This window comes from Centruroides vittatus, unplaced genomic scaffold, assembly GCF_030686945.1.
Source record: "Centruroides vittatus isolate TY-2023 unplaced genomic scaffold, ASM3068694v2 contig_2273, whole genome shotgun sequence".
Classification (NCBI taxonomy): Eukaryota; Metazoa; Arthropoda; class Arachnida; order Scorpiones; family Buthidae; genus Centruroides; species Centruroides vittatus.
Window position 1 is genome coordinate 217975 of NW_027121419.1, and position 12060 is coordinate 230034.

A 12060-nucleotide genomic window follows, 5' to 3' on the forward strand; every position below is an offset into this window, starting at 1 on the left:
TATTAGCATTTTTGTTCTTTGTTTACCAAACTGAGTTCAAATTTCCAATTTCAGTACTGACATTTGAGTTGCAATTTTTAATGGAAACACCTTTTGCAGAAGAAATACTGCAGATATTACAATGTTTCTTCTTATAGTCTTGTTTTTACATAATTAAAATAAAACAGAAAATTTATGGCTTCTGTGGTTTGGATACCGAGAAGAATTAAATTCATAGAGTCGACGTTTTGGAACCGACTTCCTCGTGTCTTTTCAATTTATCTACATATTGCTAATAAAATTTCATTCTAAAATAGTTTGACTTACTATCAGATACATTAACAAATTTATAAAACAAATCTCTACCAAATTCATTTAAAAAAGTCCAAAGACATTTGTTTTGATTAAATTTAGTAATGCTGTGACTTATGTCAGTAAAGGTTAACTCAGTTATTAGAATATTAATCAGAATAGCTTAACTCCATTCTGTTCAAATGACAAAAGTTGATTAACTCTCTTCAAGTGAAAATACTGTTAGAAACACAAGGTTTCTTCTATGGCCAATCATTTATATTAATATAAAAACTCTAAAATAAAATTCAATTAAATCATTAAATGTATTTTGATTATATAACAGTATTCTAAATTGATCTTTGGTAAAATAAAACAAGAAACAGAAAACATACTTCTTCGCTGTCTCTTAATTTTGCTATGGCACGAACCGACATCAAAGTAATTTCAGGTTCCATGGCAATATCGTCCACTTCCTGGATGTTGGCATCCTGGTGGAAAAACTGTTCGTCGTCATTATCTCCCGCATCTTCCAAATCTGCTAACAGTTCGTCGGCCAGAGACATCTTTAATAGTATTAATTATTCTGCAAGAAATGAAGAAAAATGAAAGCAATGATTGCATACAAATTTTTAATATTCAACTATATAATGACCATAAATTAAAAAACTTGTTACAGAAATCATATTCCTTTAACAGCACGTAAAATACTCACTAAGTTTTTAATGTTTGAACTTAATAAATATAATTGCGATTAATTTGATGTTAATTCAGCATATATAATTGTCATTTATTGTATATTGATCTTTAGATAATTAACCATTAGTTGCAAAATCTTGTTCTTTTATTCTTTTCATCCTGTGAGCATTAAAAGATCCTTTTTACACAGCCTCCCATTGTGAGATTAATGGTGAGGCTGAGTGGCAATGGATGAGACTAAGATAGATCACCCTTCAAAAAATTCCCAGGGTGTTTCAACTGCCTGAATTAAATCCCACGTCCCCAGAGCAGTAGGCCAATGCTTAACTGCTTAGGTCATCTAGCCTTCAATTAAAGTATTAACTATTAAAAGAATAACCTGAAGATTTATATTTACTTTTACCATTCTGTATATCAGCAGCAGTCAAACTATAGACCCCAGGCCAATCAGTCCTCATGAACAAATTTGACACATCACTTAAAAATGATAGAAATGGGTGTAATACAGTCGATTCCACTTAATTGGGACACATTGGGATTAATCCATTTTGGCCCAATTAAGCAGCTGCCCCAATTTAAATGAACTAATAATAAATTCTGAAATAAAATATTTAATACATAGGTAAATAAATAAGTAGGTAAAAAAATAATAATTAGATATCTCTTTTCATGCTTTATTAAACCAAAATACAGAAAATATTTGTACTATAAATTTGTCAGACTCAAGATGACAGATAACTGATTCACATCACACCAGTGTTGCCAAATACAGTATTAGTAGTGTTGTACACAAGGGTTGACATCTTTCCTTTCTCCTTTTATAGTTAGAACATGTCTGAGTTTGTCCAAACCTCTCTTACCAGAGAGGGTATAAGGAGGCCATTAAGAAGGCAAAACTTGATTCTTGGAAGTCCTTCTGCGCAGGTGCAGGTAAAGACCCATGGGGGTTTATATATAAGCTATGTGTAAACAAACTCAAAACTCCTAGTTTTTTTAGTAGTAATATTGACAGCCCTGCCAGTCTTGAGACCACAGTTTCCGGCCTTTTCGATTATTTCTGTCCTTCTGACTCCCTCGTGGAGGACACTCCCGAGCACTCTGCAATTAGAAGATGCAGGAATGATGGTGAGCTCTCAGAGGATGACCCGCCTTTTACCTTTTCTGAGGTCAATGACTCTATAAACCGTCTCCCAAGGAACAAAGCCACGGGTCTAGATGGGATAAACAAAGACATTATTCTAACAATATGGAAAACCTGCCCAGATCTACTTCTCAGCATTCTCAACTTTTGCCTCAAGTTCGGTATCTTCCCTCAGCCATGGAAGAGGGCTCTTTTTGTTTTAAATCCGAAAAATTGGGGAAAACCTGTTGACATTCAAAACATGCGAAATATCTCCTTGTTGTCAATCTTGGGGAAGATCTTAGATAGGCTCCTTTTTAATCGCATTTATTGGTTTTGGGAATCCAGAGGACTGTTCCATGATTCCCAATATGGTTTCCGGTGCCAGCGTGGAGCTGTTGATGCATTGATGGACTTAGTTGGGCACATCAAACATTTGCTACGAAGCAACAAATTTGTCTTTGGCCTCAGCCTAGATCTGAAAAATGCATTCAATTCGGCCTGGTGGCCGCAAATTTTACGCAGATTGGGTGAGAGCAATTGTCCGGCTAACTTATTCCATCTTGCTGCTAATTATTTTAAGGATAGAGAAGCAATTATCTCTCTGGGGCATCTTCAATTTACACGTAAGCTACAACGTGGCTGTCCACAGGGGTCTGTTTGTGGGCCCCTGTTCTGGGATATTTTATTCGATAACTTCTTCCGTACTGATTTCGGCTACCAATGTCGTGTCTATGCATATGCAGATGATGCCTTCTTGGTTTTTCCTGCTCCATCAAGAAACTACATAGAAAGGGCAGCTACTGACATTCTTAAGAAAGTGTACAACTGGGGTATGAGTAATAAACTCAGTTTTAACATGGCAAAAACTAAGGGAATCGTTTTCTCCTCTCCGGGTGCCTCCGATCTTTACAGACGTGTACCTTGTATCAGGTTTCGTAATGAATCGATAAAGGTTGTAAGTCATCTCACTTTCCTTGGGGTTGTGATTGATCATAAACTCTCTTGGAAACAGCATATAAAACACATTACTAGTCGAAGTAACTTGACCTTTAATGGTCTTTTAAGGGTCGCTAGATGTAATTGGGGCCTCGGTCTTGAGGCAACTAATGCCATATATGATTGCCTGTTTTTACCAACCATTTCATATGCATCTGCTGTTTGGAGCGCTGCTGCCTCTCAATCTCATAACCATCGGCTTCTGAGGTCTGCACAACGGATTGCCTTATTACGACTTACCAGGTGCTATTCCACTGTTTCAAATGCAGCCCTCCCTGTTGTGGCTGGGAAGCTCCCCATCCTACAGTTTCTCCAATTTAATAGCAAACGTTTCTGTATCTCTAGGGGCAGGGATGTTGATATTAATGGAACCATCTTTAATGCCACCATGTTTGAATTAGACAGGCCTGTATCTACACTCCCACATCCTGCTTTAAGGAAGGGACTCTCTCCTCGCGTTACCTCTACAGAGATTGAAGCTTTTACAGATGGATCCAAATCGACGGATGGCACGGCAAGTGCCTTTGTGATCTTTCAGGCCGGTGAAGAGGTCTACAATAATTCCTTTGCTCTACACCCAGAATGCTCTGTCTTCCAAGCTGAGATCTTTGCTGTGCTGATGGCAATCAACTGGTGCAACACTAACTTTGTGAACAAACTGATAAACATCTTCACAGACAGTGCTGCGACTGTTGCTGTTTTGGGGAATAAAGATAACACTCACCCTGTTGCGAACGACATCTTCGCTGCAGCTTCTACGTCTTTTAACAAATATGCCATCAATTGGATCAAAGGACACAGCGGCATTCCGGGTAATGAACGGGCTGACTTTCTGGCACGAAACGTAACGCCTAATCCTGATACCCCTCCTGCCTACAATCTCATTCCTAAGTCAAGACTTAAATACCTTATCTGGGACAATGCCTTGGAGACCTGGCAACTGGATTGGGACAAGATCCCAGAACAACACATAACAAGACGTTTTATCCCAAAGGTCAAGGAACGTATTCAAAGCAAATGGATTCAACCCACACATGATTTAGTCCAATTTTTGACTGAACACGGGCGCTTTCGTGCTTACCTGAAAAGGTTTCACCATTCTAATTCTGACTGCTGTCAGCTCTGTGGGGTGCGGGACGGTGTCATGCACTATTTATACAACTGTCCTATGCTGGATGACATTAGGCATCAGTGCATGCAGCATGCCAATATAAGCAATCTAGACTGGCCAGTAAAGCCTGATTTTTTTCTACAAAACAACAGCAACTTTAACTTGTTAAAGAAATTTGTTGCACTCTACTCCATTAGATGTGGGATCCGTTGACCTGCTCTCTTGTGATCCGATTCACTCTAGCCTTGATGCCAATGTTTTTACATGCCTTGCTCTGCTATTACAGCATTTAGACTTTGATGTACAGTAATTTTATTTTAGTTATAGTGCACTTTTATTTTTTTTTAATCATTTATTTAATTTTTATTCTTTTTTATTTTAATTCATTTATGTTATTTATTTTATTTCCCTTTTCTCTGCCATTTTATTGTATCCCTTGTATGACTAACGGCATGTATCTACTATGTACTTTTTGTATTTCTGCCTGGCTGTGCTCAGCGGTGCCAGAGAATAAAGATTATTTGACTGACTGACTGTCTCTGCCAACTGTTAGGCCTACATGACATTAGTGTACAGTGTGTTGACATATTTTTGGAAGATCCCTAAAATATATCAAAAATTGCTAAATTCTTTTTCTGCTACTGTCCTAATTAAGCATTTAAATTATGTATTAATTTATTAGTTTGGTTTCTGTTCTTTGAAATTTGGCCCAATAAAGCAACTGCCCCAATTGACTGGTGGTCCAATTAAACGGAATTGACTGTATATAAAATATATTTAGGTAATATTTAATATAAGGAATATAAAAAATATCTATGGCTTGCCTTATGTGCAATTAGGCCTGCAAACCAAGAAGTTTGGACAAAAGGTAAGATCTAGCTCTAAATGAGGAGTTTCACACCCCCAATAATTGCAGACCCCCTACAGAGTCAAAACAGTCAAAGAACTATACCTGCACATGTGACCCTTTGTGAGATATTTGCCTCCAAAGGTCAGTTATTAACATGTATCAGTATACTGCCTATTCTCCATGCTTCATATCGTCAAGGTGAGTAATAACAAGCCTTGACTGATGCTCTGCATATAGTCATGCACTTCAGTGTGAGCAATAGCGAACACCCCAGATGAGGGTGAGCCCCCACACCCCTAAAACTATATAACATCAAGTCAAGTGGGATACTCGAAACCGGCATAGTTGCATGGGCTAACTAGCTAAATACAATAGTCTTAGCACAGCAATGCAACTTGCGAGACCCGATTTTGGAGGGCTGTAACTCACAAAGGGTCACTTGTGGAGGTATGATTCCTTTGACTTTTTTGCTCCTATGGGTATGCTCTACAGCTCTGATAAGACCCCAACAGTCTCATTCAGAGCTTGAATTGAACCAGACGAAATAACCATATACAGTCAAGATCATTTCAAAGTTGACAACTGAAAAAATTGTTTTTCTTTAACATTTTAAGGAAAAAAATGCATTTCTGATCTGTTAACTACTCTGCATATTGCTATAGCCTTGTTAATTGGCATAAAACAATAGAAAACTGATTAGTTTGTTTCACCAATAAACAATTGAAGAGCAACAAGTAAAATGTTGTATCAATTGAAGAAAGCGTGCAGATTGTACGAGTGGAAATGGCAATTCTCTTTCTATTATTGCATAAAAGCATCAAATATCACAAAAATGAATCAGAAAAATAGTGGTCAAATATTTAAATAGCAATACAGTGAGAAATTTACCACAGGGAACTGTCCTAAGGCCACAACATCAAGAGAAAATGCCATAATTTTCTGAGACCACCAAAAACTCTTTCATAACAGCTAAATAAATAAAAGAAGAGCTTAAGCTTGAAGCCAGTGTTTCAACTATTAAGAAAAGAATAAATAAAAAAAAGTTTCCATGGAAAAGTGGCTCGTAGAAAATCAATGATTTCTGCAGTAAATCAGAAGAAAAGATTGGCTTTCGCCAAAAAATTTGTGGACAAGCCCCTAGAGTTTTGGAAGCATGTTATTTGGAGTGATGAGTTAAAACAAGAGTTGTAGCATGCTAAAAGACGGAAATTTGTTTGGAGAAAGAAAAATCAAGCATTCAATAAAAATATAACTATGGGAGCAATAAAACACTCACCTTACATAATGGTTTGGTGGTGTTTTTCAGGGTTCGAAATGGGCAATATTGTTCAAATTCACGATCTCATGAAAGCAGTGGATTACAAACAGATACTTAGAGACAATTTAATGGCATCAGCAAGGAAAATGGGGACTGAAAATAAATTTGTCTTTTAACAAGACAATGATCCCAAACATACAGCATTGCTTCTCAAAAAATATTTCGATGAAAATGATATCAAAGTTCTTGAATGACCACCGCAGTTGCCAGACTTAAATTTAATAGAACATCTGTGGGACAAATTAGACCACTGTATTCCTCTTAGCCATAGAAAATCTTTATTATTGTACAAAGAAGAATTATTTAAGATTTGGTCAGAAATTGGGTGGGATATCATTCATAAATTAATTAACAGTATGCAAAGTTGACTTCGTATAATTCAAACGAAAGGTGGCCCAACAAAGTTCTGATTTGACTCTTTCTGAATGTTTTATTTCATGTTAGCTTTGAAATAGTTTTGCCTTACAACACAAATTTACAATTTGTAAAACATAAATAATATTTTCTTCAGAATTTTATGATGGATTTAATAAAAACTTAAGTCTTAAAAGTAAAATTAGGTTAATTTAATTTTTAAATATTGATATGATGATGATAAACTCAAAAGTTCAAAAAAACAGGCTATGTCAACTTTGAAACAATCTTGACTGTACCTGGAGTCGGCAACCTTTCAGCAGTGTTGTGCCAAACATAGGTTATAGTGTTATTCCAAGTGTCGACATGATTCTACTCAGTTTATTATATATGTTATCAAAATTAGTTTGGTTATAACGGACTTCAAAAATGTATAATTTTGAAGTTAAGTTGTTAATTAAATTATGTTCTTACATGTGAAATGTTTGCATAACACATAGATGGCAACATGGAGCATAAATGTATGCACTGTAATAGAAATATACAAACAAGAGATTCATGTGTAATGTACATGGCCTTTGCTGAACTATGACTTCCATTTAAGTGTAATTAATAATTAAAATGTAATTTTTACTATATTTCTATTCAATCAGAATGCCACTGAAAATTGTCCCGCATGTCACAGGTTGCTGACCCCTGCCATATACAATACAAAGTAAAAAGAAAGGTTTGGTCATGTACAGCTATTTGTTAAATTGTAAATTTTGGCTATCCAATGGGGTTAAAGTTTACCTAGGGAACCCCAGCACTTCCAAAATCTCGATAGTATTTATGATTATAAATGCAAATTTTTAATTTTCGTTTTAATTTACCAAAATTATTGGTAATTTATTAGGGAATAGAATAGGTTAGGTTAGGTTAGAACATGTTTCCTGATTCCAGCAAACAGAAGAAAAGAATAATTGGGTAATTTATTAGAATAGGTTAGGTTAGGTTAGGTTAGAACGTGTGTACTAGGGCCCACGAAAATTAAAAATTTGCATTTCTAATCGAAAATGCTATCGAGATTCTAGAAGTGCAGCCGTTGGGGTTCCCTAGGTAAACTTTAACCTCAAAGGGTTCACATTAACCCTCACAAAACACAATCTCTGTCCATATGTCCATTTGCTTTCCAATCAAAAATAAAACATATAATTATATTCTTTCCACTATCAGAAATGAAAATTGTATAATATCTTTGACCAGAGGCAGATTTAGGGTAGTGCACAAAAATAACTCTATTGTGGCTGTACACCTTTATTTATGTATAGTTTTGTGGCTGTATGCCTTTATTTATGTATAGTTTTTAATTTAATTTATATTCTATTTATATTCTATTTATAAATCTATCCTTCTTTCCAATTTTCTTTGTCTCATTGTCTCGAACTTCCGAGAACTCGGACTTACCCGTAGCCCACCAGGAGGTAGGGGAAAACAATAGACGGCGACGAGCCTGGAGGGAAAAGGAACTTCCACTGGACATTCTTTGGCTGGACACGAACGAAGAAAGACGTGTGGCTGCGAACCTCGAGATTGAGAAATTGGCGAGCTCTGTGGAATAGGGCCAAAAGGAATAGATCGAGAAGAGAATCCGATCACTTGAAGAAAACGCTAAGAAACCGTCATTTAAGAGAGAGCATACAAGTATTATAAGTCGAGACAAGGATCTGCGTCCAACAACAGCCAAGAAATTGGGTACCCATCTATCCTATAATCCTTCTTACTTCCCTTTTTTCTTCTATCCCTTTCTATTAGTTTAAGTCCGATTAAATTTTGCGCGCGTTAGTTAAGTAGTATTGTCGGATGGCATTGGTAATGGAACTGTACTACACGGATTACGGTTACGATACGAACACCGAGGAACAACGGGAATCTATAAAGAATTTGTACCATTTATTTCCAACGCGAAATTAAATTTATTTTAATTGATCAACACGTGTACGTGTTTTTCTTTCGCGTCGTACTTTTCACACTATAATGGCGAAATTCCAATTTATATTCAACACATAATCAAATTATGTTAATTATAATTTAAAAAATAATGCTTTATACAGGATGTAGCTCTGTGTAACTCTCAATTAACTTCACACTTTCATTTAATTCGCAACAAAGCATGAGTTACTTTTAGATAAATGGCACGTATACTTGTATATACATCATTTCTCTAAAAGTAACCTCCTCTAAAAACAATTGTATAATGTCTTGGAACTACTTCCACGTAAGCTAATAATATAATAAATCATCCTTAATTGTTTATAAATTATCCAAAATTGAGATTTTTATTAGATTTAGTATAAAATATCTCATTTTAAAAGAATTATAAGCACCTACCTCTTCTTGTCGTTTGTTAAAATACGCGGTTACTGCGCCCTCTATACGACATGAATTCTGTAAGTGTTGCCAACTTCATATGCTAGAATTTTGATACGTTTTTACAAACATACAAATTAACCAATATAATATTCAGAAGCGGTAGGTCACTGAGGCTGTAGACCTCAATATGTCGGTCTGGGGATCCGGGTTCGAAGCCGAGTCTGATGTCTCATAAATTACAAATAGGCTGTCTGTCCCGGAAATATCGAGCCTGTTCCGGACCGTCCGGCTGTACTCAATATTGGGCCAAACATGAGCGGAAAATGTTTAAAATTAATTAAACTACCTGTACAAAAGTAATGTGAATCACTGACACGAATATTCTCAATCATGATAAAATGTGGATGAATTTATAGATTTATAAAGAAGAATCGGGCGATAGAGTTGTAACACTTTCAACCTATACAGTCTTTATCAGATACCTGACTGTTTGAAGCGGCAACAGCACCAGTCTGCCGCTCTAGAAATTCGGGTTCGAATTCAGGACGATTCAGTAACTTTCATAAGTGAATTGATCCGAAAATGTCGGATTCCGTACCTCATTATCCAATTGTTCTATTGTGAGGTTGGCCGAATCTACTTTGTGCACGCAGAATTAGATATTTACATAGATTCATATTCGTTATCATTTAGAAAGTCCGAGAAAATAAAAAATAAAACATGTTTGAAGTTTGATCGTATAAATTTTCAAGCTGGTCCGATTTCGATAGGAAAAATAATTAAAGGAAAATTATTTGCAGGTGCCGCTGCGTCTTACCGCTTTTCTAAGGCCAATTGAATGATGGTATTCGTCCGACGTCAGAGCAACGGAATCTATCCCACATGGATAGACCGATAAAATGGGGATGACATTGATAGGAAAGAACTGTTAGAGGTATGAAAAAGGTTGTGTCTGTGCCTAATTAAAAAAAAAAAAAATGTTTGGCATGAAATGCCATTTTCTTTATACAACGACAGAAAATGTGTTCATTCGTTTCTGATTGACTTCTTTTTTATAGCCTAAAACAATATGGCTTTTAAATGGAATGACTGATACCAACCAACTTAGGAGTTTTCCCCTGAATTAAAGGTGATATGTAGTCTGTCCGCATTGTTTAGTGAAGTTTCAGCGGCGAGTAGGAGCTTCCAAGTCATACGATTCGTGTTATTGCGGCGAGATCTGAAGTACGTCGCTTCATCACAATGTTTTTTTGAATTCTTTCCGCCCCGTAGACACTAAAAGGCAAGCCCATTATGGGTTCGGCCAGGCTCACAATGAGGAGGCAGGCTGGGAGGAGCGGGGCACGGAGATTTCACAATTTATTTTTTTACCAAAGTTTTTGAAATCAAACCGTGCAGAAATTATCCTCCCTTAAAAATGCCGGGTTTGTCTCTTATAAATTTGGAAACGTCTTCATATTTTCATTTGTGACTTGTGTTATGTAATATGGCTAAGAGTTCAATTTTGAGCAAAGATGTAACACCAAGTATCAATCTGGACTGATTGTACGAGGATATATTGTAAAGACAATACGTTCCTTATACCTTATAAGATACTGTTGCAAGGGCGTCGCCAGAGGGGGGCAGAGGGGCAGTTGCCCCTCCCTAGACATGCGAAAAAAATTATTTAAATGCTAAGTCATTTATTGCCCGATTTATAATTCCCGCAGCGAAAAACCCAAGAAGATTATGTTTTAATTAAAATAATCTTCTTAAGCTTCTTAAAATTTATGAATCGTTTTTATTTTACCTACATACAATTCATATCCTCTATCAATTTATATCATCTTGCCCCCCTGGCCCATTGGCTGGCGACGCCTTTGTACTGTTGGAATGTTTATAGTGACTACATTTTGGCAATTTTGGTTTCTTTTGTTTTGAGAATCTTTTCTTAACGTGACCTGGGAGCGATTTTGTTAAGAACGTTGATGGTATGGTCAATCGTCTCCATTGTGTTTATGAAGTTTCTAGTGAGAAATTCAATATTTTTGGAAAAATGATCTGAAAAATTTTAAATTTTCAGGAGTTTTTTTAAAATTTATTTTTTTATTTTTCTATTAAACTTTAAGGCATTCGAAAACTGTGTTCATCACCCCATTGTTTTCTATTAAGTTTTACAGAAAAATGTTAAATACTTCATACATCTTAGGAGAGTCGCCATTTTGAACTGAGATTATATCCTTTGCTTCCTTCCACATCTTGTAGCTTTATTTCAACAAACAATAAGATAGAAGAACACGAAAATTTCATAATTTATTTTTCTACACAAGTTTTTGAAATTAAACCGTGCAGAAATAAATAAATGTACGAGTATATATTTGTTTTTAAATTATAACAAGAATTTTTATATAAAAGAAATACACAGGATAAATACTTGGCTGGGAGACACCACCGTATTTTCAATTCCGAATGAACTGCTTCTTAATTACATACTTAATATTATCACATTCATTTAAATTTTTAATGTGCAGAACTTTAATATGGCGATTGTCTCGTGCAAAGTTAAGCAATTCAAACGCATGATAGTACTACTACCCTTCACGTTGTAAGTTGTTGTTTCTGTAGAATAAATAATAATTTACAATAGCAATATGAGGAGTGGCTTCATTTAATTACTTGAATCACTGAATTAGTGCCGTTGGGATGTTTCTGTAGAAATTTCTATTGAGAAGTTGATAGCTGCGTGTTTCTATTATTGGTAAGACAAGTGGAAGGTTACTATTTTGTCTTGCCGAGAAGCGGAACAAATAAGATTTTCTTAACAGCTTCGATGGAGTACATATTTAAATAATAAGTAACCAAATGAAAAAGAATTTGCAGAATTAAAGTATTAAATGAATGGTAAAGCTAAAAGTTTTCTGAGTATTTCACGCTTTATCGAAAGGCACGGATTCAGATCCGACGACTTCTGATCAGATTTTATCCGCGTCATTTTTTCAAAATGGACG

The 12060-nt window shown here is 35.7% G+C and overlaps 1 protein-coding gene across 1 annotated transcript in view; it reads right to left on the minus strand.

Annotated features, from left to right (window-relative positions):
• Prp31 (pre-mRNA processing factor 31) overlaps positions 1-9155 on the minus strand; it is a 28131-nt gene extending 18976 nt beyond the window's left edge. Inside the window, exons 1-2 of the mRNA XM_067265518.1 lie at positions 9092-9155; positions 666-856 (exon numbers count right to left, since the gene is read on the minus strand). Coding sequence (XP_067121619.1) covers positions 666-836 — 171 coding nt within the window. The 5' untranslated portion in view covers positions 837-856; positions 9092-9155. The remainder of the gene's footprint in view (positions 1-665; positions 857-9091) is intronic.
• Between the last annotated feature and the right edge of the window lie 2905 nt (positions 9156-12060).